The 25,240-nt window shown below is 54.9% G+C and overlaps 8 protein-coding genes across 8 annotated transcripts; 4 read left to right on the top strand and 4 right to left on the bottom strand.

Annotated features, from left to right (window-relative positions):
• Nucleotides 1-322: 322 nt before the first annotated feature.
• On the top strand, nt 323-2,205 carry GCG54_00000044 (putative glucose transporter rco-3; the record flags this gene model as incomplete). Its single annotated transcript, XM_045400187.1, has 3 exons — nt 323-438; nt 545-817; nt 882-2,205. The coding sequence occupies 3 exons, from the start codon at nt 323-325 to the stop codon at nt 2,203-2,205; spliced, it is 1,713 nt and encodes a 570-aa protein (XP_045266674.1).
• A 923-nt stretch (nt 2,206-3,128) lies between these two features.
• Nucleotides 3,129-5,375, top strand: GCG54_00000043 (uncharacterized protein; the record flags this gene model as incomplete). The annotated part of the gene is made up of 5 exons (XM_045400186.1): nt 3,129-3,991; nt 4,058-4,667; nt 4,724-5,051; nt 5,086-5,231; nt 5,340-5,375. The coding sequence occupies 5 exons, from the start codon at nt 3,129-3,131 to the stop codon at nt 5,373-5,375; spliced, it is 1,983 nt and encodes a 660-aa protein (XP_045266673.1).
• A 427-nt stretch (nt 5,376-5,802) lies between these two features.
• On the top strand, nt 5,803-7,094 carry GCG54_00000042 (uncharacterized protein; the record flags this gene model as incomplete). Its single annotated transcript, XM_045400185.1, has 3 exons — nt 5,803-6,098; nt 6,157-6,249; nt 6,308-7,094. The coding sequence occupies 3 exons, from the start codon at nt 5,803-5,805 to the stop codon at nt 7,092-7,094; spliced, it is 1,176 nt and encodes a 391-aa protein (XP_045266672.1).
• Nucleotides 7,095-8,433: 1,339 nt separating this feature from the next.
• Nucleotides 8,434-10,815, top strand: GCG54_00000041 (uncharacterized protein; the record flags this gene model as incomplete). Its single annotated transcript, XM_045400184.1, has 5 exons — nt 8,434-8,517; nt 8,558-8,706; nt 8,796-9,501; nt 9,557-10,066; nt 10,123-10,815. 5 exons carry the CDS (start codon nt 8,434-8,436, stop codon nt 10,813-10,815), a joined length of 2,142 nt encoding a protein of 713 aa, XP_045266671.1.
• Nucleotides 10,816-11,152: 337 nt separating this feature from the next.
• On the bottom strand, nt 11,153-12,091 carry GCG54_00000040 (uncharacterized protein; the record flags this gene model as incomplete). Its single annotated transcript, XM_045400183.1, has 4 exons — nt 11,153-11,492; nt 11,547-11,709; nt 11,769-11,838; nt 11,903-12,091. The coding sequence occupies 4 exons, from the start codon at nt 12,089-12,091 to the stop codon at nt 11,153-11,155; spliced, it is 762 nt and encodes a 253-aa protein (XP_045266670.1).
• A 2,056-nt stretch (nt 12,092-14,147) lies between these two features.
• GCG54_00000039 (uncharacterized protein) lies at nt 14,148-15,301 on the bottom strand (the record flags this gene model as incomplete). The annotated part of the gene is made up of 2 exons (XM_045400182.1): nt 14,148-14,571; nt 14,628-15,301. 2 exons carry the CDS (start codon nt 15,299-15,301, stop codon nt 14,148-14,150), a joined length of 1,098 nt encoding a protein of 365 aa, XP_045266669.1.
• A 2,033-nt stretch (nt 15,302-17,334) lies between these two features.
• GCG54_00000038 (Mediator of RNA polymerase II transcription subunit 8) lies at nt 17,335-18,233 on the bottom strand (the record flags this gene model as incomplete). The annotated part of the gene is made up of 2 exons (XM_045400181.1): nt 17,335-17,980; nt 18,088-18,233. Coding segments are annotated over 2 exons (792 nt in total), but the record flags the coding sequence as incomplete, so codon positions are not given.
• An 803-nt stretch (nt 18,234-19,036) lies between these two features.
• GCG54_00000037 (Choline-sulfatase) lies at nt 19,037-20,789 on the bottom strand (the record flags this gene model as incomplete). Its single annotated transcript, XM_045400180.1, has 2 exons — nt 19,037-19,178; nt 19,231-20,789. 2 exons carry the CDS (start codon nt 20,787-20,789, stop codon nt 19,037-19,039), a joined length of 1,701 nt encoding a protein of 566 aa, XP_045266667.1.
• Between the last annotated feature and the right edge of the window lie 4,451 nt (nt 20,790-25,240).

Here is a 25,240-nt window from a genome sequence, read left to right as displayed (position 1 = left end):
CCTTTGCATCTGCGCTGTGCTGCTTGCTTCCAGCCTACTGTCACTACGCGAACGGGTCCCGACCGCCCGACTTTCTTCCAGGCCCTCCAGTCTCTCCCTGCTTCTTCTCCACACCCATCTAACCTGCCTGTCCCATCCCATCAATCCATCCATCGTTACCCACACTCGATTCACCACTCCTCGCTCGCCCGCCACGACTGCCCGCAAGTCAAATGGTCGCCGGCCCATTTCGACCTCGCCCCTCGACGACAACTCCCGAGAGATTCGAACTCTCATAGTACACGCTTCCATTCTGGATTGACGTCGCCAAACTCCGATCACCATGGCGATAGCCATGGGCTGGCAGAAGCCCGACAATGTCGCCGGCTCGTCGGCCCCGGCCATTATGGTCGGTCTCTTCGTCGCCTCTGGAGGTTTGCTCTTCGGCTACGACACTGGGTAAGCACCCAACACTTGCCCACCGCGACTACACGAGACGCTTCTGCCCACGCGTGTTGCTTGGCTGGGCTGTGGGAAACTCGAGGCTGATTTTGGTGCAAAACAGTACGATTAACGGTATCCTCTCCATGACGGCTTTCAAGCGAGACTTTTCGACAGGCTACATCGACAACGACCGAAAACCCGGCATATCCCCTTCCGAGTCCTCCATCATCGTTGCGATCCTCAGTGCTGGTACTGTTCTTGGCGCGCTTCTTGCCGCTCCCATCGGCGATGCCTGGGGCCGCCGTATATCTCTGATTCTGTCCATCGGTGTTTTCAGTTTCGGCGGCATTTTCCAAGTCTGCGCCCACAACATTGATATGCTCTTGGTTGGACGGTAGGTCATCGGCTTTGTTGGGTGCTTGGATTGCGACGAGCGCGTTGCTGATGAAACATGGCAGGTTTTTTGCTGGAGTCGGAGTTGGGTCCATTTCAGTGCTCGTACCCGTCTATCAATCGGAAATGGCGCCGAAATGGATTCGAGGAACCCTTGTTTGCGCCTACCAACTATCCATCACAATAGGCCTATTGTCTGCATCATTTGTCAACATCTTAACCGAACGACTCGATTCTGCCGCCGCATACCGAATCCCCCTCGGTCTTCAACTCGTATGGGCCGTCGTTCAAGCCCTCGGTCTTCTTATCCTCCCCGAAACGCCTCGCTTCCTTGTCAAGAAAGGCAAGCCCGAGGCTGCGGGCTTGTCGCTGAGCCGCCTCAGACGTCTCGATATTACTCACCCTGCTTTGCTCGAGGAGCTGCAGGAAATTGTAGCCAACCACGAGTATGAGCTTACGCTGGGCCCCGACTCTTACAAAGAGATATTTTATGGATCACCTCATCTCGGCCGACGAACTCTCACCGGATGCTGCCTGCAGATGCTGCAGCAACTTACGGGTATCAACTTCATCATGTACTACAGCACCAGCTTCTTCGACGGCGTCAAGCTGGAGAATCCGTATCTAAAGGCTCTCATCATCAATATCATCAACGTGGTATCGACAATCCCTGGACTCCTGGTCATCGAATCTTGGGGTCGACGCAAGCTTCTAATGGTTGGCGCTATTGGCATGGCCGTCTGTCAGCTCATGATTGCGTCATTCAGTACGGCCGCTGGCGACAACCTTCAGCAGGCTGCCCAGACAATTCTCATCGTCTTCTGTGCCATTTACATCTTCTTCTTTGCAGCATCTTGGGGACCCGTAGCCTGGGTCATCACGTCTGAAATCTACCCTCTCAAGGTCCGTGCGAAGGCCAACTCGATCTCGACTGCGTCAAACTGGCTTCTGAACTTCGGTATCGCCTACGGAACCCCTTTTATGGTCGGGTCAGGACCCGGATACGCAGACATCGGACCCAAGATCTTCTTCCTCTGGGGTGCCTTCTGCATTCTGGCAGTTTTGTTTGTCTGGTGCATGGTATTCGAGACCAGTAAGATCAGTCTGGAACAAATCGACGAAATGTATGAGCGTGTCGACTATGCCTGGAACAGTACCCGGTTCGAGCCGAGCTGGAGCTTCCAACAAATGCTGGACGAAGGATGGTCACCCAGCGCTCAGCCCCCGCCAGAACACGAGCTGCAACAAACACAAACCAATTCATCAACCCAGACGACGCAAACGAACTCGAATTCGGCGACGTCAACAAATACTGGCGCTACAGGGAACTCAACATCAGCAGAAGCAAAAATGTTGTCGCAGATGGGCAATGTTGACTTCAGTTATTGATCTTTTATACCCAATCTATTATATCTACTGTTACTAGTACCGCTCTTTTTTTAACTTGTTTTTTCCAAATCATATCCCGGATAGCAGCGTCGGAGTTACGATGTCAAGGAGTTTTACGGGTTTACTGGCTACAGTCACTGACGGGGGGTTGGTTCTTGGTGTTTATCTGGCGGGAATGGAAATGCCACTACACAGCGGTCGTTTGGGCAAGGATGAAGGACATAACGGTCAATGTTGACGAGAATATCTCATCACAAGAGATGATGGACGTAACTTGAAGGCGCTTTGGGGCTGATGATATACCAAACCCACCTCTGCGGGCTCGACACACTAAAGTGACAAAACGGCGGAAGAAGGCTAATATTCATCAGCCACTCAGAGATGAGGGTTGAAGTAGCTTCGTTCTCGTCTATCAATTTGACTCAAAATCACTCCTGAACCTCTCGGCCGCTGTGACCTCATCAACCCAAACCAAAAGTGCCAAGTTTTCGTTGGCTACCACGAAGCATTCCGGCACCATGATGTCTCTTCGACCAATGTAAGTGCCCACCCTTTTGTGGTATGCATAATGGAACGCGTCGGAGTGGATGGCTAACATAAATGGAGTGAATGTCATCGACCCGCTCGCATCGTTCCCAGTGAAGGCCCAGACTGTCGGGCTTGAGTCAACATTATGTGACTCTCTGATGGGATGTTGGTTGCTGGCTTCAGATGACGAGCTGCGGACGAAACCAGATGCAACTCCCAGGTCGCGAATCAGCACCATTGCACTTGCCCTAACCATTCACGATAGGCCAGCGTTGGTGAAATACTGCGTCACTCGCCCAAGAATATAAATGCCAACAGGTCAACGCCGGGGTGCCAAACCACCAAGAAGCCCTCAGAGAAAACGTCACAAAAGCTGATTCTGAGAATTGTTCTATATGGAGCAATTTGAACTTTTAGATGAGCACGTGTCAAACCTCATCCTCCGCTTTGGCTTCCTGGATGTCGAGGATTTACCATTCGCCACTGCGGAGGAGGTCGAGAATGCAGCGGCGCTGGCGCTACAGATGGCGGCGCCTGAAGAGCTCATCGAAATCGCAGTCCGACAAAGCGCCCATCGACATCCACACCCGAACCCACCAAGGGCAACAGCAGCAGCACCGGCTCGACCTGCACCTCGTCAACCTCCGCCACCTCCAGAGCCTGAGCCAGAAGACCCCAACCCCGGCGCCTACATTGACTGGCAGGAGCGCAACCGCATTCTCGCAGACAGCCCCGTAGAGCCTGACGACGGAGCCGAAGAAGGCGGGGAGGACTGCATCATTTGCTCCGGCGGCCGTGAGCCCAAGTTGCAGCTCCCATGCGGATGCTGGTTTTGCGCGCCCTGTCTTAGGGGTTGTATCCGAGCTGGTTTGAGGCAGGGCGGGTGGCCCCCCAAGTGCTGCGAGCCATTGCAGAACGATGCCATCAGGTGGGTTAGGAGACCTGGCTTGCTGAGGTTGTATAGGCAGGTCAGGGAGGAACAGGAAACACCTGGAGATCAGAGAGTGTACTGCTCCCGGCCCGGGTGTGCGGCGTTCATACCCGCAGCTGGACCGCATGTCACGGCTGACCTCATGAGATGCCGCGCTTGCGGCGAGGGGACGTGTCGGATGTGCCGAGCCGCCATACACCCCGGTCGACCATGCCGGGAAGAGGAGGAGGACGAGATGTTGATGGACATAATGGACCGAGACAATCTCGCGAGTTGCCCTACATGCAGGAGGATTGTCGAGTTGTGGGATGGGTGCAATCACATCACGTGAGGAAACCACGCAAACACAGTGACTGTTCTGGATGACTGACACATATGTTGAATAGGTGTGAGTGCGGCCATCAATGGTGTTTCCTCTGCGGAGGGGACTGGAGGGGTGGGTGCCCACGGGGCTGTCCACAGTATGGAGGACGTGAACGTCGTGTCCCTATGCGTCAACGCGTGTTTCGATACCAGCAAGGCCGGGGAGCGATGGATCACCACCCACGCATTCGACCGCAGGGAGGACTCCCCGACGCTCTCCCGCCGCCGGCAGAGCCTCGAAACTTGCTTGAGCTTCAACGGCAAGTCATCGCGGAGCAACCGCCATTACCTCCAGCATTACAAGCCCGCGTTGTGCCACGACCCATGCCTCAAGGTGAGTCAAGAGGCCTTTCCGCTTGCTTGCGAGAAGGTTGCGAGAAGGATAAAAGGAAGTTTCCAGGGAATGCTGATAGTGAGAGCAGTGCTGCCTTTCGTAGCCGTCGTTGAGGACGATTTCGAAGGACATCCCGCCAACTTCGACCCGGATTTTGGGGGTGCTCTACCACTGATTGACGTGGGAGACGGTCCGGAACCGGACCACATTGATCCAGAACCGATCATGGTGAACGCAAATGGGCAGGCACGGGGCCAGCAACGCTACTACATCATGATGTTCTACGCCGACGGAAACAACACAGAGGTCTGCCAGTTCTCTCCTTGGCATTTATGGCCCGGCTGACTGATCTCTGGGAACAGGTCGGAGACCCAAACTGGAGACGAGATAGCGCCGAGAACATGCGCCGGATCCGCGAGGGCGACGAGACGGAAGGCAGAGTATGGCCGCAGTACGCCATAGAACGAGAGGAAGGGCGTTGCAACCACCAGACTCATGGTCAATGGGAGTTTCAGCCACGAGAAGAGCCGCCGTGTTTCTACTGCAGGATCAGGGACGGCAGACAGCTTTGGCACTGTCGCAGCTGTGGCGTGACGGCGTGCGACTGGCACCGGTTCCTACGGTTTGGACTGACTTGGCAGCAGGCGAACAGGACCGTGAATAATCTGAGGAACAGGGTGACGGTTGACAGTGATTTTCGGTATCCAAGGGCTAATGCGAACAGAATTGAGGCGTGGGACTTGTTTTTGGAGGGTGTCAGGCCCCGGCAACGTCGAAGGGGTCAGAGGGCTCAAAGGGCTGAGAGGGCTCCAAGGGCCGACAGGGCTCCAAGGGCTCCAAGGGCTCCAAGGGCTCCGAGGCCCAGGAGAGGTGAGTTTCTTGCGCGATCCTTGCACGGAGGTAGACTGATGTTGGCAGGGTTCTGGGCAAGATTTTTTGGCGTTTAGGAAGATGAGTAAGTGATAGACCGCTGAACAGTCAGGGAACGACTTTGCACGATTCCGTGCCTGGTGATGCAAGGAGTTAGCGGGTTTTGAAGGTCTGCCTTTGGTAGCAACAACCTTCGTTCATGGTTGTATAAAAGACCCTCTTCATCATCTATCTGCGGAAGGGTCCTCTCCGGAGCTGCCATCTTGGGCATCTTACTCCATATTGCGTGGTGTTGGCAGTCGTCCTGATCTGCCGGGGACAAGGGTACATGATTGGGGGATTTCTGATTTGACCGGTTTTCAGGAACCCGGAAAATTGGCAACACTAGACAGGCCATAGACCAGTGGGAACTCGATGGCATGCTGAGCTGCCTTCGATTTGAGAAAATGAGAATGGGCTTTCCTGGGGCATAGAGATAAACTATAAATTGTCTGGTTACACCCAGGGCGAACCAGGCAGATGAAGCCGTTGCTACTCGGAGATCGGCAACATTAATACCACAATTTTGACAATGGCGCCGACAATGGGTCTTCCGGTTGCTTTCCTAGCCATTCTAAGCGGGGCCGCCGCCCGCGACATATTTGTGTCCCCAACCGGCACCGGCACCGGCACTCAAACGGCCCCGTATGGATCCATTCAATCGGCCGTCAACGCCGCCGTGGCCGGCGACACCATTTACCTCCGGCAGGGCACCTATGCGCCGTCTGCGAACATCCAGTTCTCCAAAAGTGGAACCGTCACGTCTCCCATCTCCGTCCGCCCGTATCAGAGCGAGAAGGTCATCATTGATGGCGAGAATATGCCTGGGTGAGTCCCCTTATGCGTATGAGTGGTCCAGAAAACCGCCGACACTAACACCCATCAGCACACCCAAGGCCCTGGACGAATCGTTGCCCAACTCGGAGCGAGGCATCTTTCACATCCAGAACGCCAACTACTGGGCCTTCTACGATCTAGAGTAAACACCAACACATGCCCCTCTCATCCATCACAGACCCTTCTAACCACCACTCTAGGATGATCAACGGACCCTACGGTATCTACGCCCGCGATGCCTCCCACAACTACTACAACGGCCTCTCGACGCACGACAACTACGAGACGGGCTTCCAGCTCGAGGGCGCCTCGTCCAACAACACGGTCCTCAACCTCGACTCGTACCGCAACCGCGACCCGCGCAAGAACGGCGAGAGCGCCGACGGCTTCGCGTGCAAGTCGGGCTCCGGCGAGGGCAACGTGCTGCGCAACGCGCGGCTGTGGGACAACGTCGACGACGGGCTCGACCTCTTCATGTTCGCGTCGCCCGTCACGCTCGAGGAGGTTTACAGCTGGGGCAACGGCTACAACCGCTGGGGCTTTAGCCCCTTCGAGGGCGACGGCAACGGGTTCAAGCTCGGCATCACGGACAACCCGCCCGCGAACCACGTCGTGCGCAACTCGATTGCGTTCGGCAACTTCAAGAAGGGGTTCATCGATAACGGCAACCCCGGCGCATTGACGTTTGAGCGGAACACGGCGTGGAATAACGGGGACACGGGATTTGTGATGCGTAGTTCGTCGTCGAGGATGACGGGGAACATTGCTGCGGTTAATGTTGGCAGTGCGCAGGTTAGTCTTGTGAGCACGGTGACTGCGACGGGGAACTCGTGGAACTCGGGAACGTGGTCCAACAGCTCCTTCGTCAGTGTGGATGCGTCTGTGTTGAAGGGGGCGAGGGGTTCGGATAAGAAGGTGAAAGGGAGCAACTTTTTGATTCCGGCGTCGGGACAGGCTATTGGTGCCACTACTCTTGCTGAGGTATAAGATGGAGGTACATACAAGTGTGGCTTAATGTATATATTCTGAATGCAGGTATTGGAACATGCAAAGTGGGATTCCATATAACTCATGAACTCCGGGTTGGAAATCGTTGAAGTACAGGTCTTGCTTGCCCCCTGTGAAAGAGACCGCATATTTCTCCTGTGATAGCGCCTACTTTTCCTGTGGCAATATAATCTACCTTGGTCTTACCACTTGGCGATCTGGATCTGTGAGGCTCTTGCACTTGAGTCCGCTGGAATGCCGTCCGGGAGCTTCACATTGGCTCTCACCGGCGGTACGTCATGCGCAAAAGCATTCCAGATAGTCATTATGCGTGACGCGGCATGGCAAATGGCTATGCACGAACGGTCGCGGCAGGGACTCCTTTCGCCCCTGTCTTGGGAGTACAGAAGACGCCTTTGTTTGGACAACGATGATCCATGATGTCTGCCAGAGAATTAATTCGCAGGCAATCCATGATATTGCTAATGGAAGCTCTATCATTCGATGCGACTTTGACACTGAAAAGTTTTGGGACGAGAACCAGCTTGTGGAGTTCAACAAGAAGTCGCTTACCGAATGTAACATCGCACAATGGTCCCTACTAAATTGGATATGGAATTGGAAGAGACAACATGATACTGACATAGTTCCCGAGAACTGACCTTGAGTTATTGTTATCAAGTCTCAGCTCAAAGTCTTCAGGCTTGTTCGACCTCTGAGCCCACTCGCGTGGTGATGCCGGAATATGGAAGAAAGTGATCAATGGGTTTTGTCAGTAATATAATCCGTAATTATAGGTGATTGTCTACAATGATGGTGCGGGTTTCCAGGGAGAAAGGTAAAAAGAATAGTGTAAGCGCTTACTTTTGGTACTCCTATATCACCGGCATGCCGTGTAACGACTCCCGTTCAACATTCAACGGCGCCGGATCGGCATTCCGTGCAGGGACCCAACGTCGGCGACGGGCTCATGACTCAGCTCGGCAAAGGCATCAGTTAGCCGACGAAACCGGAGAGACAAGCTCGGGCCGCTGCCGAAAGCCCGGGGAGGAGGCCCGTTTTCCTCTTTGGGCCCATGAATTTATGACTAACCCAATCTTGCCGGTCCGCCACATCGGCGACTTGTCATTTCGCCGACGTCGCTGGTTGTTAGTGCCAGTCTCAGTCTCTCTCTCTCTCTTCCTCTGACGCATCGAGACGCGAAACCAACTCTGTTGAAGTTCAACAACACCAAACGGCGGCGCATTGTGAGATGCGGTAAAAATCCACCACCTTTTTGTTAACTCTCCCCCTCTCTCGGCATTCTGTCGAATGTCCATCTCTAATTCCCCATGGCAGCATGCAACAGGACCCCGCCCAGCACGGATGTTGGCAGCAGGAGCCCCCTGGCAGACGGGCCCCTGCCACCCGTAAAGTCGACTGCGTGAGCTGCCCCCTTGCCAAGCCTGTCAAACACACACAAGATACACACCACTGACATGCCTTATCTCCAAGATGTCGTCGGTGTCACTCCCGAAAGGTCAAGTGCTCAGGGGAGCACCCGTGCCAAAACTGTCGGCACGCTGGTAAAGGCCCCGAGTGTACCTACCCGCGACGGAATAGGCAAGTCAAGGTCAGGCAAAGGTAACGGAAGGCTTTCGTCAGGAGCGCCACCCCCGAAACTCAATCTTATATATGTTGATCTTCTGACGGCGTGAAAAGCTACATTGACGGCCTCTTGGACGAAATCCGTCGGCTCAAGAGTCAGAATGCCCAGAGCGCGCCTAGTTCTATCAGGGACGTCGTCAGTCAGATAACTACTCAGACCAACACCAGTAGCTACATCGGCAACAAGGTGACTACGCCGTCTTCAGGGCGGGGCGGCAGCGACAATGAGGAACCCTCAGAAGCCGCCACACTAGAAGTGAGACCATGGTTCATGAACGCCAACGTCTTCCGCACCCCAATCCTCATCAGCGAGGTGGCGGACGCGGCCTTCACCACCCGCTTCCGCCAGGTCATTTCCGACCCCGAAGAGCCCCAGCCAAAACACATCCTCAGACTCAACTACGCCCCAGACAAGGAACTGATGACGCTCGTCAAGTCTGACATCCCATGGCCCACGCCCTCCAGGTCTCGGTTTCTCGTAGAAGTCGCGCTCAAGTACGTCAGCAGACGGTACCACGTCGTCCGCCGCAGCTCCATCATGGAGAACTTGGAACAGAGTATCCACAACCCTTCGTGGGGAGACTTGATGCTTCGGTCGAAGCTGTGGGCGCTCTTCGCCATTGGTGAACTTTACTCGACCCGCTCCATCCCGTCGGAGAGGGACTTTCCGGGCATGGCCTACTTTGCGAAAGCTTCTAGGATACTCGGCCTGCTCGATGAGCGGCCTGGCACAGACTCTATTGAGATTATGCTCCTCCTTGTACGTCCAAATGTGAACCATCTGCTCGTCGTGTCATGGGTCCTAACTGTCGCAGTCCTTCTATTCTCTCGTGCTCAATCGCCGGTACAGTGCCTTCGTCATGTCCGGGACAGCTATGCGGATGGCCATAGTGATGGGCCTCCATCTCAATATCCCAGAATCTCAGCTTCGTGACCCCGACTTGCGAGAGCATAGGAAGCGGCTCTTCTGGACGACGTACATCTTTGATCGTGTGTGGGCCTCCAAGCTAGGTCATCCAAGCGCCATACAAGATAACGACATTGGCGTGGATCTGCCCTCAGAACCAGTCGTCGGCCAAACATTTGGCGCCGACTTTGACGATGCCGCATACCACATCGCCAACCTGCGTTTAGCAGCCCTCGTGACAAAGACTGTCCGCTCAATCTATGGTCAACGGAATCAGGGAGATGCCACTCTGTCAACAAGAGTGCAGCAAGCCCTGAAAGACCTCCGTGCTTGGGTCGAGGATTTGCCCACTCACCTCCAGATCGATAACCCAGACTCTGGACCAAAGCCCATCTCCCTTCACCTGTCATTCAACCAGGTAAGATCCTCCCCTGTTTCCTCTGGATAACCGCGACACACTGCTAACAAAAACAGTGTGCCATCTTGGCCACACGACCCATCCTACTTCACATCTTGCGCACGCAAGTCGCCTCATGGCCCTCATCATCCCCCGTAACAGACGCACAGGTACCCGCCAGCGCCATCACCCTCTCCGAGGCCTGCATCCGCTGCGCCCGCCACTCCATCCGCCTCCTCACAGACTCCTGGATCGACGGCTCCTTCGCCACCTTTGACTACTTCTACACCCAGTACCTCTTCTCAGCGCTGACCATCCTCGCAGCATCGAGCCTCCTCGACGGCCCCGAGAGCAGGAGCGACAGGGAGGCCTTTGAGGAGTCGGCACGGTTCCTTTCCCAGCTGCGCGACGCCGGCAACTTCGCCGCCCAGGAGTACTGCCACCACGTCGACGTGATGAAGGCGGACCTGGACAAGGTGTACGCCAAGAGGATGGGGCTGGCGCTCGGGGAGCAGCATACACGGGGGCTGGCGGCCGAAGACGTGTCGTCAAGGTTCACGGGGGTCGGCTCGGCGATGTCGCAGTTTGGCCCCGCGCCGATGCTGCCGGCGCACACGACGGCGGGGATGGCCCTCACGGAGCCGTCTCTGGAGGAGCTCCTTGCTCAGCCCGTGCTGGATTTGCAGTTTTTGGAGGCCTCGTTCTATGATGACCATCAAGGACTGTACTGGCCGGACTTTAGCACAGAGAACTGGAATGATTTGGCGTAGATACCCCAGTCATACACGCAGGCGTTATATTAATTCATAGCATTTGATTCTAGATCCCATTTCCCCGACTCAATCCTGATGACTTGTAACACATTTACACATGGAGTGATCAGCAGACATTCATCATTGAAGGATTCGTATTAGGTTCTACTACTAGGTTACCACACAGGCGTCGGCCGGAAGTGGATACTATAAAGAAACTCTGCTCAATAAAGCCTGTTTCGAGCTCAAACCGAGACACCGCCCATGTATAAGTTCATTCGCTCGTCCATGCCGAGTACTCCACAGCAGTAGCATTATCAGACTCAACGCCATCTCTTTAATGCCTACCAGACACCTAATGAGTGTCCGGCATCGGTGGCGTGGCCGTCTGCTGCTGTTGCTCGGCCGTCTGCTGCTGTTGTTCGGCCGTCTGCTGCTGTTGTTCAGCCGTCTGCTGTTGTTGGTTGGCCGTCTGCTGTTGTTGGCTGGCCATCTGCTGCTGTGGGTGGTTCGTGTAAGGCAGGCTGTTCTGACTCTGGTTGACGGGCCGGTAGGCCGCATTAGTGGTGGCCTGGGCATTCTGACTCTCGCTGTCGACGTGATGATTCTCCTTCACTGTGCGGCTATGCAGTCTGTCCCTGCGGTGGCGTTTGATACCGATAATGTGAAGTATTAGGGACACGATGAAGGAGGTCCTTTATGGGCGCGGTCAGAGAGTCTTTGGCTATTGTTGGGGGATAATGACTTACACGATTAGGAAACCTATGACGGTCAAAACCATCAACACGGAGGCGTCCCCCCAATTGTCTCTGTCGGCCTCATACACGCCTCCCGCGGCGAACATGGCGGTCAGGACGGAGATGGGAAACAAGTCAGGGAGGAAGATTATGTCGAATACGAGCACTACCCAGTCTGATCCAGACACAAATTTCAGCATGGTTCTTTCATGAGAGGTGGAGGAGGATTCGTACAATTGTAGGCTTTCGGTACGTGGTAGTAAGAGACGAGGTGCCAGAAGCTAACGACGATGACGGCTGAGCACTTTGCGAGGCGGCGCGTTAGTCGACGTGGAGCTCCTTCGGTGAGGCGTGCTGCTGGTACTTACAAAGACGAGCATATAAATCAGAAACCAATTGAAGGTCTCCATAAAGATTGTGGCCCACGCGCAGATGACGAGGAGTGACACGGCGAGGGCAACCTGGAGGAGCCTGAAGGCCAAGTAGCCCGTTGGAAAGATCGGGAGATTCTCAAAGCCAGCATCCCGACTGGAGGCATAATGGACGCTTCTCGTCATGTTGAGGATGCTTTCACAATGATGTGGCGATGATTTGGCGACGTAGAGGGGATTGAGGGTTGTTGAAGTTGTATTTGTACAGAGGAACAATCCAGACCAGTTGAGTCATAAAGAGAAAATAGAAGGGACGGGGAAAGCAGTCCCAGAAGCCGCCTGCCGTTAAATACATATGATCTAATACAGCAAGCGCGGAGATGGAATGGGAAGGCGGAGGGACACGCCCGCCCCCTTGGGTCGCTTTCTATAGTGTTGGTGCTTTGGGCCTGCTTCCGCCAGGGAAAATGGGGCAACGTTAAAATACTACTAGGCAGGCGTGTTGATCTGCTCTTCTCCATGACGCGTCACGAAAAGCTACCGATAAGATACAAGCAGGCAGGTAGGCACACATGCACTGCGATTGCCGGCAAGAGCTCGCGGTGTAGTGTTCGCGGGTAGGAGCGAGGATCACTGAAGGCATTCGAGGCGCCAGGGTCAAGGAACAGGAAGCTTTGGGGCGGATGATTGAGCAAGGAAGCCTTGGGAAGGCTGCCTTTGGGTAAATCCAAGTTAACGAACCAAAGGACTTCGCAGGAAGTATGGTCCATGCCGAGAGTTAGCCACGCGATGTTGCGGGCGGCAGAGAGACGGCTCAGACGGCACGTAAAACCATTGATACATCTCAGGCGTTGGCTTTGGCTTGCGCTCGGGATTGATCGTAAGTCATCTATCTGATTGTCAGTGTGCATGTGCAGTAATTGTGTGAGGGTTGATGCCAGTCGAAGCTGAACGGTATGGCCAAGGGGATCGGCCGATAACCCTGTCATCTCAGCTCTGCTCGGGCGGTTCCATATCGAAGAGGATGAAATGGGAGCGTCATCATGGCGTTCATACGGAAGAGGTCGTTCTTTTGGGTTTGTAGGGCCGATTGCAAGAAGATTGAAATATGCATGGGTTGACTGTCAAGGCATGAGTATTACCTGGGGATTTGCCAATCGCTGGCAGACATTGAAATCGGCATTGGCGATGTGGTTCGATTTTTTACTGAAAGAAATACAAAAAAAGTGTACTTGACAGGCCCAAATCATATTCATTCTTTGGTTATGAGCTCGCTGTCTATCGTCTAGATCCTCCTCCACAGGTGTTTGCCAGGTCCAATACAGCCAGAAAACACTGCCACATCCAAGTGAAGCCATACTAGCCGCACCAATTTCCACCTCAATATCAACCTCACCAGTAATACTACCAGATATGTCCCATAACATGATACATCTCACCCCCTTCACTCAACCCCTGTAAGGCTTTACGATGTTCCGTTACACCTGCTAAGACCATGTTCTCGGTGCAGGGGAGACCTTTTGATGGGCACTCCTCAGCCGCACCCAAGCTAGATCCAAGAGCGGCCAACACAAAAGTCTACGTAGCCTTCCCATAGACCTGCATGGTACAAAGCGACCGCGAAATCGGATTGTCTTCGCAGCGATGATTTGTGTCGAAAGGATTTGTGTCGTTTCAGAGCTTCCAAATTGGGACAGTACGAATCTGCGACCACCAAAGCTTCGTTGCAGGAAATCGTTGTCCGATTCTTCGTGGATGCTCTGGGAAACCAAAAGAAGATCGTTGCGACAGGAAAGAGAGGCGCACCTTCTGTTCCTGAGAGTCTGTCCTGAAAGACGCAAAAGGCAACCAGATGTCGATCCGATATGACTTCCCCTTGTTACATTCTGTTCCTAAGAACCCCAAAAAGGGCTCCCGAAAACGGCAGGTGCGCTAGGAAGAAACAGGGTTGATGGCAATTGGCGGGCATAAAAGATTGGACGAACGGTTACAACGTCCCGGTCCTCCTCGGCACGTGCCAGCATCAGCGCAGCAGTGGATCGTCTGAGGTCATTGACGTTGTCAAATTCAACCACAACTGCCTCCCGACACGTGTGTAAGGCCGTATGTTTTTTCGATTTTGAAAGGAAATCGACATGAAGGAAAGACACCTCCAGAAATGCCAGTCTGCCTTCACCGCTCCGCCCTGATCTGCGACCGATATCTGTGTCGTGTCGTGTCGTGATACCCCGCATTATGCAGTTCAAGCTCCAGCGGGGGACATCGGGTGTTGCCATGCCTGGTAAGCGATGTAGGCTTGGTACGAGCTGATGGCCAGCGAGAAGAGTCCCAGGAAGACTGCGAAGAGGACACCGATCAAAGTTGCAAGCATCATGCGTCGGGTGCCGATATGCCTGTCAAGCTGGCGTTCCAAGAGACTCCTGGGCTTTGGGTTGAGGACTTCGTGATGGAGATCCTCCAGTCGCTTCGCCAGGTGAACGAAGCGGACCGTCTCCTCCCCCTTGTTCTTGATCGTGTCGAACTCGATGTTCTGAATGTCTGGGTCGAAAGCCCCGCTCTTGACGAAAGATGCCAGCATCTTTCGGGACTTCCTGTCCGAGACTGGGAACAGAACGCCCTGCAAAGATTCCAGTACCTCCAGCATCAACTGGCGGGGAAGGGCTCCTCTGAACAATGGATTGTCAGTCATCTGCATGTAATGGTATTGATGGGGTAATCTTACGCTTTGAGAGCATCTTGGACGGTGGAGTTGCTGGGGAGGCTCCTTGTGAGCCGGAGGTGCTCCTTGATGAAGCCAGTGTAGTGGAAGACCTCGAGAGTCATGGTTTTCCTGTCGAGCTTGAGATGATCCCGGATATCGTCAGTCGGTCGGATGGACAGACCGAGTGTCTTTCTCAGCTTCGTGGCTCTGAGATCGACCTTGGCGTCTGCGGTTCCAAGCTGATCAGGGAAGCCGCCAGCTTTGGGCCGATCAGAGCCAAAGAACCTCTCGACGAACTTGCTGAGGGGCTCCGCATTCTTCCATTCGGAACTGGGGTGGCCCTTTTCCAGCTCGTCATCCGAGAGGTCCACCGCGGAGCAGTCGGTCATGAAAGCGATGCGGACCGCAGTCTCGACAAGCTCACGATGACCGCCGTCTAGTTCCTTTGGAACGACATCGGGATTCGATCTCATGTGGCTGAGGATCTCCTCCAGCTTGGTGATGGCATTCTTATCGAATGCCTTGTCGTTGCGGATGGCAGCATCGCAGAATCGGAAGTAGCTTTCCAGACGGCTGCCCGAGCACGGGCAAGCCTCTGGTGTACTCTCTAGGCAGGGCGGAGACAAGACCGGCTTCTCGCTCTGATGCGTATCATGCGAGACGGTCTTGTGCATTGCTTGCTGGTGGTCGGACATTGGAGTCGTGTTGTTTGTTGTTGTCTGAATCATGAGCTTGAGATTTTCGAGACGGGATTTCGAGCCTCAATTATTCACGGCCAGATCCTCAATTAGTCAACATGCGTGGTCACAACGCATTGCCCAATGTCGTTCGGCGAGTGGTTGGTCTTCCTCACTGAAGAACCACACCCACTCGGCCATCCAGTAGAACATCGACAGCACCACGAGGCTAGCCCCGTTTCCCCTTGCCCAATTTCCCAATCGGACTGGGATCTAGCGGTGAGCTTCAATTGAGCCCAGGTGATTGCCTCGTCTTCCACCACGTCGAAGTGGCTCGTGGTCCAACGCATCACGAGACCCACAGTTTCCATCCGCAGCGCTTCGACGAAGCCAATCACCAGCACCGCGGAAACAGGGGGACGAACCAGCACCCCGGCGTTTTCTCCTCTGCATCCCCATCGGTGCAGGTTTCAGCCCAGAACGGCAACGATGCCAGCACATCTGCTTCAGCGGAGCTTCGGGCAACAGACGGAGAATACCACGAGAGTGTGACTCTTCAAGAGAGAGGCATGGACGAAGAGGAAGCTCAGGATCCGGGGTAGACCCGCCCCCATCGACGCCCAAAATGGACTCGGGAATCGCTTAAGGACCGATGGTTTCCCAACAGCCAGAGGATGACGAAGGTTATGCTGCTATGGCACTGTTGACGGACGACGTTCTTGCGGTGAAGACATCGAGAGGTAGCTCGGCAACACCGATTCGATGTCAGCTCTCGTCCCGTCTCCGTTCCATGCAGATTCTTCAGTGCCTCGAAAAGTTCGATCGTGTCATTGCGGCAAGGAAAGGCCTCCCATCCCCGATATGGCAGGCCCTCGGTTCTCGGCCTTCGAAGGCTTCTTCAGAGCGGCGGCTATCGTGTCGTCCAGGAATAGCTTGCCAGAGACGAAGACCTGGTGTGGAGCCTCGTTGCGGCCCGAAGAACCCTGGACCGTCCACGACGCTATGTGGAGACATCGTGGAGACATCGTGGTTGTCAACTCGGGCGGGGAGACAGCCTACGGGCTGACGTGTGGTCATGATTGGGAAAGGCGCCAGGAACCAGATCTCCACTTCCCGAGGGCTCCCGATACCTAGAACTTGGGGGCTGGACGAGGAGAGCACCGCGTGAGCGATGGGAGCCGATAACGCAGGCGATTCTGAGGCTTCGAATTCGACGAGGGGGCTTATGGAACCTGTTCGAGTGACCAGGATGAGTTCAGGATCACGCCAGGGCGGGAATTGAGTCAGGGCGTTCTGTCGATTGCTGGTTGAGGCGAAGTCGGTGAGCAGAAACGAACATGGGCGATTCTGGTTTGACTCATTCCGCCAGAATGACGGAAGGAACCTGGATCCCGTTCCTTCCCCTCAAGGCTAAGGTACCACAGCATACTGAGAACAGCCTCAGCAGCTGCTCATATACACGCAATCGTGGGCAGCTTAGGTGATGGCTCCAGGCACGTGTCCGTAGCCTTGGAGGGGTAAGTGAGGCGGGAGGACAAAAGATATGCGCGGGAGGGGGAAAAAAGAAGAAGAAAAAAGCTCAGTTCGACCACCGGGAATCGAACCTACGAAAACCTGAGGGCTTAACGCACGCCCAGCGTTTTTGCACCCTATCTTTGACTTGCCGCTGGGCCAAGACGGCCTCGGGATACGTTTACCCGGAACTGTTTTGGAAAATGTGAAGGTCCCTTATAGAGGTTGCAGCCCAGGCAACAACCTTTGAACATAGCTGGACTGCAGCCCCTTATCCGGCTTACCACATAGTTCGAATTGATACAGGTGTTCGTCCAACACGGAGACAGTTTACGGCTCTTCGCTGAGAGATCAAATCGTCGAATATCGCTGCAAGTGGCCCAGCCGGCGAGCAAACTTGGTGGAACTGATCCACAGAACAACCTCGGCACGCCATGTACGACATCGCAGCTGATCAGCAGCTTCCTCCATATTCAACGTGAATGCATTGTTCTCAAGTGAACGCCGCGTCTGCGGCAGGGTATCATGCGCATATTTCCCTACTTCCTCGCCCCCATCGGCCCACGCTTCGTCCCCGCCCGGCTCAACAACTCCACATTTCGATTCAGGTCGAAGTCCCCGTTCGCCTCGAACCAGAACAGCATTTCCGGCTCAGGGCCTGTCCTCTTCTGCGGCGGCGGCTGTTGCTGCTGCTGCTGCTGCTGCTGCCCTCCCATGACGACATCCTCGTCTCCATCTACCTCATCGTCCTCGCTATCTTCGTCCTCCTCCAAGCCCCTCTTGAGCCCCGTCCTCACATTCTCGACCCCCTTCTCGCGTTCCTCCTCGGTGTACACATCGCCTGCCTCCTCAAGAACGTATTTCTGTACGCGCTCAACCGTCCACGCGCGGACTTCGCGCCACACCTCCTCCAGCTTAGCCTCGCCATCCGCAGTGACACCGTCACCCTCTCCCTCCCCGCGGAGTTCCCGAGTCGTTTCGCGGCCGCGCTCAGCCCACTCCTCTACGCCGGGTTCCAGTTTCTTGCGGACGAGCTGGCCAAGGATATGCTCCTGGGTGCGCCCCGGAAACGAGACGTCTGGGAAGACGTGCAGGTGCTGGAAGACGTGGATGTTTTCGGTCAAGTTATCGAGGAGGTTTTGCAGGTTGCGTAGGAGAATCTGGGATGTGGCTTGGAGAGAGGATCTATCGGTTCGCCAAAGTTAGTCAAAGTACACACTAAAAGACATCATACAAGGGGAGAAAAAAGCCTAGCTGAAAGGAAAGGCCCGTCGAGGGGATTGTAAACATACGGAGGCGGGAGCGGATTGCTCTTCAGCACGTCCATCTTCAGACCTTGGATGCTGTTGGACAACTGAAAGAGACGCTGACGCGTCTGCTCAATTGCTCTAAATTCATCGGCGGAGATGCCGAGTGCGTTCGGCTTCTCCATGGTCGCGCTTGCCGTCGGGTGTATGGGAGGAAGCGGATCGACAATCGAGAGGGCTTGCCGTGTTTTTTTCGGTCGTGGTTGCCACCACCGACTATTGCCCGGTCCGTAAAGCGGGTGTGGAATATATCAGACGTGAAGCAGTCACCGGGAAGGTTGTCACGGATGGCGGCGTGGTTTGCGACAGCTCGAAGCTGCAGAGTGTTGTTGCATAGCGAAGGCCGATGAAGAGTTGCGGTTCCAAGAAGCTCAAAAACCGCCGGGGAAGGTGTGGGTCCACTAGCTCCGCCTTCGGCTGGGCGGTGACCCCAATGATGCAGGGGCAAGGATCCCCGCTGTGTGTGACAGGGATGACACCACCTTCTCATCGAAGCTCTAGCCAGTGAGACCTCACCATTGAACTTCCGCGAATGTCACAGGCACAAACTTCTTCTCTTCAGATCTCGCCTTCAGACGAGCGCGGCAGCTCCTTCCAAATGGCAGTATCGGGCATTTCTAGGCGAAGTTTTCCTCGACTCACCAGAACCACAAGCTGGCTCTCACTGTGGCATTGCACTCAATTTTGAACCGTTGCGATATAGGTGCATGTAGTCAATTTGCTATCTGGAGTCTGTTTCTCGTGACCCTCATCGAAAATAAATGATATAAAGAGGAGCATGATCCGTCTGGTATCTTTGCTCAAACGCTATGATTTGCAATGTGGACATCAGCGAAAGAGAAGAAATGCGTGGCTAGCTCCCATGATATATCCGAACGCCATCCCAATAATGCATTTTACATGGTCATCATCATTTAAAATCGTTCAATAGCGTTTACTGGCCATGAGATCCAGCTTGGTCAACCAAAACGCGGTGTCCGGCGACGGCGGAGCCAATCACCTTGCCGTAGGTGTCGACAGCCGGGTAGCGGGCGCGGCGCTCAAGGTCGTCGAGGGGGATCTGAGAACGGATGTACCTTTGAGAGTTAATTAGTATTGGACATCAAACTCAATTCCTGGGTGACTCACTTCGTTCTGCCGTCATCCTCGGGGTTGTGGTCCCAGCTGGTGAAAGCACCCTTGGTCAGAGCAGACCACACAAGGCGGCGCTTGCGCTGAGACTGCAGGACCTCCTCGGTGATGGCGTCAAAGTCCCACTTGCCCTTCGTCTCGGTAGCATACTCCTCCAACTTGGCCTTGGCTTCCGCCTCGATGGCTTTCGGGGCCTTGCCGGATGCCAAGTTGACGAGCTCCAAGGGGTCGTGCTCGAGGTTGAACAATTGCGTGCCATCGGCTGGGCAGTAAATGTACTTCCAGGGACCCTCGCGAATCATCATCAGTGGGCTGACAGTTCCCTCGCCGGTGTACTCGGCGTAAACCTTGTCGTGGCCCTCCCTGCCCTGAAGATGGGGAAGCAGTGAAACTCCGTCCATCGGCAGACCGGGCAAAGGCTTGGTGCCAACCAGGTCGCACAACGTGGGGAGAATATCCAGTGTTGAGACATTCTTGGTAACACGGTGAGGCTCAAACTGCTTGGGATGGCGGACGAACAGGGGCACTCGGACAGACGACTCAAAGTAGCTCATTTTGTACCACAAACCACGCTCACCAAGCATGTCGCCGTGGTCGCCGCTGAAAACGATGATGGTGTCATCCTCTAGACCGCACTTCTTGAGCACGGACAGAAGCCTTCCAACGCAGTCATCGACATAGCTCACAGCTCCGTAGTAAGCGCGACGTGCCCGCTTGATTTGGTCATCGGTGAAATCGTAATCCCAAAGATCGCAGACCTTCATGAGGCGCTTGCTGTGGGGATCTTGTTCTTCCTTGGGAATGCGGACCTTTGGAAGGGCAATGTCAACGTCTTCGTAGAGATCCCAAAACTTCTCCTCAATGGTGTACGGGTCGTGGGGGTGAGTCAGGGACACCGTCAGAGCGAAAGGCCGCTTCTTTTCGGGGTCCTCCCGAACGTGATCGTACAAGAACTGGGAGGATTTGTACATGACCTCTTCGTCGTAGTCCAGCTGGTTGCTTCGCACACAGGTGCCGGCTTGCAGAATGGAGCTGGAGTTGTGGTACCACTCAAGCCGGGTGTCGGGCTCATCCCAGTTGACGGCCCAGCCGAAATCGCCGGGGTAGATGTCGCTGGTGAGGCGGGTCTCGTAGCCGTGCAGCTGGTCTCCGATGAAGTGCATCTTGCCAGCAAGCGCCGTCTGGTAGCCCTTCAACCGCAGATAGTGGGCGTAGGTAGGAATTTCACTGGAGATCTGAGCAGCGTTGTCATACGCGCCGATCTTCATGGGAAGAAGCCCTGAGATCAAACTCATGCGGGATGGCGCGCAAAGTGGTGAAGGGCAGTAGGCCGAGTCGAACTGGACGGACTGGGCAGCTAGGGCATCAAGGTTTGGGGTCTTGATCTGAGATTCCGGGTTGTACATCTTGAGCTGAGGAGCAGCGAGCTGGTCGGCCATGATGAAGAGAATGTTGGGCTGCTTGGCCGGCGCGGCGCCATTGCCATTGGCGTTGGCAGACTTGCCAATGGGTTGGGCCAGAGGCGAGGAGGGGAGAGAGTTGAGGTCGGGAGCCATTTTGCTCACGGACGCCAACGGGCAGAGGAGGATAGACTCTCAGTGTAAAAGGACGATGCCTTGGAACGATAAAAGGTTGGTGATGCGTGCCTGACTGGTGTGAGAAACGGACAGGCAAGTCTGGACAGCAATATAGGCGGTCAAGACGGTGACAACAGAGTTGTTGGGTGTTGGATGGTGATGATGAGAAGGGGTAGAGTGTTTGTTGTAAGTGGCCAAGGGCAGGGGCACAGGCAAAGGCAAAGGTGAAAAGCTTCAACCAGCCGAACTTTGAAGATGATGAGACAGAAAAGGGAAGAGTCAGTCGAAGTTGTATGTGGGAGGCGCCGGCATTTAAAAAATTGGGCGTTGCTTGGCTCAAGGGGAGGGCGCGCGAGGGAAAGAACGATTAGTCCACACCACAGTCACAGACGGGAGTCCACGTCCCTCCCCTCGAGAACCATCCCCGGGGCCCTGCGTGTCCGATAGGAAAGAGCGGCGGGACGTGGAGAAGGAGGCCAGGCGTGGACGAGAGAGAGAGACACAGCGCCAAACGGGGCGCGACGCTATGCAACCACAGTATCTATGCAACTAGACGACTCGCCTCGGATACAGAGATGGTTGAGGTGTGGTGCTGATAAGGATACCCCAGACAGCGCGGCTTCTCACTCAACCCACCGTGGCATCGCCTGAACTGGCCCGCCGGCTTTGTGGAGCTTTCCCGACTCATGCAATGTCACGGGGGTGCAGCTGACCAGTGTTCAAGATCCATGCCCAGAAAAAGATGAGCAACTTCCGTCCAGTGCAGTCCAATCCTGACCTCACCCTCACCTGGAGCAGGCAGTCGGAGCCCAACGCCGCCGCCAATTCCTGTGTCCGCGGTGTGCGACTTAGGTAATGCGCGAAAGTCATCAAATGTCTGCTGCCAGAGACCCTCCGACATGCTCTGCCCTGCCTGCTTCCTCGAGCTTCTCCCTGCTTCGTAATGGTCCTTCATGCCGCTACACAGCAGGCGCTAGTCCGCAGCTCGGTCCCCAACGAGGACAGGTCGTCGCATGTGTCAAAGATTGCGCATTTCGATCAGCCTATGGCGAATTGTCCCAAGCGGAGCATCCACCAGCCAGTCACGCAGCTTCCAAGCCTCCCAATACTTGCAGCATATCGATTGTCTCGCGGCATAATCTCCGTGTTGCCGTGTTTGCATCATAAAGAAGCAACATCTTCCCCGTCCGACTCCATTTTACCAACAGCTCACCGTCAGGCTCCTTCGCCATCTGGTTAGACGCGGTGCGTGGTCTGTCAGTCTGTGCTGTTTTTTTTCACTTCATCACGATGTGCGCCAGCGAGGCGATAGATGGCGGTGTGAGAGATCTACCACAAACGGAAAAGCAGCGAAAAGCCTCCAAAACGGTCGGCTAGACCTTCTAGAACAACAAGCATGGGCCTGCCTGTCGCCCGTCTCTCGTGCCTCTCCCATGACCAGGCATCTTGGGATTGGTACCCCGGCGACTGACACCGACCCGGCCGACGGCTTATGCTTCAAGCAGGAATCTCGTTCTCTGTACCGCCTAAGGTGGTACGGATACCGGCGGATGGATGGATTACACAACCATCAAAGAGGCACTACGTCGTCTTCCCTGCTACTTGGACCCCTGGATCTCGACCACTAAACCGCAATCGCCCACCTGCATCTGGACAATTACCCAGAGACCAGTGCCCAACCTGCATAAGCGTCGCTCAAACCCATGTCAGGCTCTCCTCCGATTAGCTGGCATCATTGGACAGATATGCTTGACGTGCGACGAGGGTACACCGAGAATTTTTCTTGTCAACGTCCTCTCTCATGAGGGGTTGTGTGGTTGCGTTCCTGTGCTGCCGTCCTGCGTGCACGCGATCAAAAATTGCGGAGGACGCCGTTTGCTCGTCAACTACACCTCTCCACAGATAAGACCGGAAGACAGGACACGCGAAACAACCCGGCACCATGGGTCTCGACCGAGATATCAAAGCTTGCCCACTTAGCATCAACTTGATTGTCAAGGATGTCTCCATTCCGCATCTCTGGGCTCTCCACGGGCCCCGAAAAAAGCCCCATTATACGCATGTAGGGAAGGACACACGACACCAACGCCGTGGTTACGAATTGCAGTGAACGGGGCTCTCTCTCCAGACTCGCTCGGTGTGGATGAGAAACGGGCCTTCGGAGCAACAGCCGATGTCGCCATCGCAAGCATCCACGCCTTCTCCGGGTTTTACAACTGCGCCCCTGAGATTTTGGCGGGAGGCATTTCTGGGCCACGCACATCTCGCAGCCGATCTCCAAGGGCATCGCGATTCCACCATCGAGAAGCTTAGAAAATGTCGTGATGGCGTCCAGCTCCGACTTGGAGCCGCCTCCGACCCCGCAATTGCGGGGTTGCCTTCACGGCTGCCCGGTCACGCCATTGCCTTCTTTTCTCTCGCCTTACCGTGAGACGTGGAGCATGTTGCGCCGCAATGCCAAAAAGACCGCCTTTCTGAATCATCTGGCTTTCGACCCATGCTTGCTAAGCCAAGGAAGCGTGACGCACGCGCCAGCTCGCCGTATTCGAAATTTGATTTCTACTTTTACCGCTGGCGAAGGTGGCCCCGGCGTCCATCCCGTCAGCCATGCCGCAATCACATCATCGCACTCCGTTATTGCTTCATCAACTAAAACAGCGGAATCCGAGTCAAATTGCTTTCGATTCGTTTCATCATCGACCAAATCCATCCATTCGCCTGCAGGAACAGCGCCATCAAGGCTCCATCTTCCCGAGCTTCCATCAAGGGGGGCGAGGATCACAAAATGCCCGGCGATCCATCCACGGGATTTTTCGTTGCCCTGCTCTTCCGTCCGCTCTGCTCCGGTGCCCCCTCCTCCTCGACCATCAGCAGTGCCATGGCTAATCTTCGTTTTCGGCTGTTGTCCTCCTCACTCGCGCCCCTTTACAGTCCACCTGCATAGCATTGGGTGATCATCTGATGGTCATCACTCCCCAGTCTCACCCACTAAATGCATAAATGGCGTTTTGGAATCAGCGCCATTAGCAAAGACGGTCGCCGCCTTAGGTGACTGATGTGCAGCTATCCTGCCACTCACTGGCAAGCAGTGACTGGGCTAGACCTGCTGCGCTTGTGTTCCCCGAACATCCCGCAACACGCATATCACGCCAAGCTACTTCGCGCTGCGCCTCCCAAGCAAACCAGACGCACATCCCGAACCTGGCCGCTCGCTTCAACCTGCATCAGACAAAGACAAACCACCAGTCCACCTCCAACAACCCACTCACCGAGTCCCGAACCAAGACAAGCCCAGGGGTCCTCTGCCATGCCCACCATCTTGCATCGCGCGCCGCCAACGAACCCAACCTTCCCTCGTCGAGAAGGCTGACAGATTATGCACCAATCCAGCATATCTCCATAACAGCGAAACAACTAACACCAAACATCCCCAGACCTTGCATCTCCCCCGTAACCCAACCCAGCCGGCGTTGCCCCTCTTATGAACAAAGTGGAATATGATAATCTACCAAGCAACACAGGAAGTCCGTCTGAAATTCTTCCCGTGAATCGGTCACGGCGGCCTGCGATCGATGATCGGCCTAGAACATCACGCCCCCCTTTACTCTTTCCCACACGGCTATCGCAACCACTCACACTCCCCCCCCCCCCCCCCCCCCCCCCCCCCCCCCCCCCCCCCCCCCCCCCCATCCCCCTACCTCGTCGCCCGTCACAGCCCCGCCCGCCTCATCGTGGTCTTGGCTGGGTCCCTTGTCAACATCAACCGTAGCAAAATCCTCCCACCAGGACCTCCCATCCAGAGGAGCCGCAACGGCCAACCTCTCGTGATCTCGTGCCCTCACCAATAGCAACACATTATCCTTACCCCGGATTTCCCTTCCCTTTCATCATCTCAAGTCTCGAAATAGGCCTCACATGACCACCCCTTCGCGTTTCGCCGTCGAACGCTTGGCGCAAAATCCACAACAACTCAGCTCACGCGCGCACCCAACGTCCACAAACCTACAAGGCTGTCACGCTGAGAACGGTAGAGTGTAGTGGGGGAAAGCGTCACCACCCCCTTCAATTAACTAAACGAACCACTCATTTTCAAACACATTGTACACGTTTCCTTCAAGCTCCAGAAACTCTCTTTTTTTTTTTTTTTTCTCTCTCTCTCTCCCCCTTCCAGTCTTCCAAGTCCAATGATCCAAAAAATGGTGGTGTCCAGGGCGTACGGCCAGTGTCGGGGGGAGGGAGCAGTTGCAAGTGCATTAGCTATCTATCGCACGTATCACAGCCACTCATCTTCAAACACATTGTTCACGTTTACGCATCGGCCACACACATATCACATGCACAGAGATATTCAACAATGCGGGTTAACATTCAAAAAGGTATCAACTAGTTAAGTAGCATAGTTCTCGCCGCTCTTAGTCTTGCGTGCGACA

The sequence above is a fragment of the Colletotrichum gloeosporioides genome (assembly GCF_011800055.1).
Source record: "Colletotrichum gloeosporioides strain Lc1 chromosome Unknown consensus_29, whole genome shotgun sequence".
Taxonomy (NCBI): Eukaryota; Fungi; Ascomycota; class Sordariomycetes; order Glomerellales; family Glomerellaceae; genus Colletotrichum; species Colletotrichum gloeosporioides.
The sequence above is the reverse complement of the archived record's forward strand: the minus strand, read 5'-3'. Positions and strand labels throughout refer to the sequence as shown.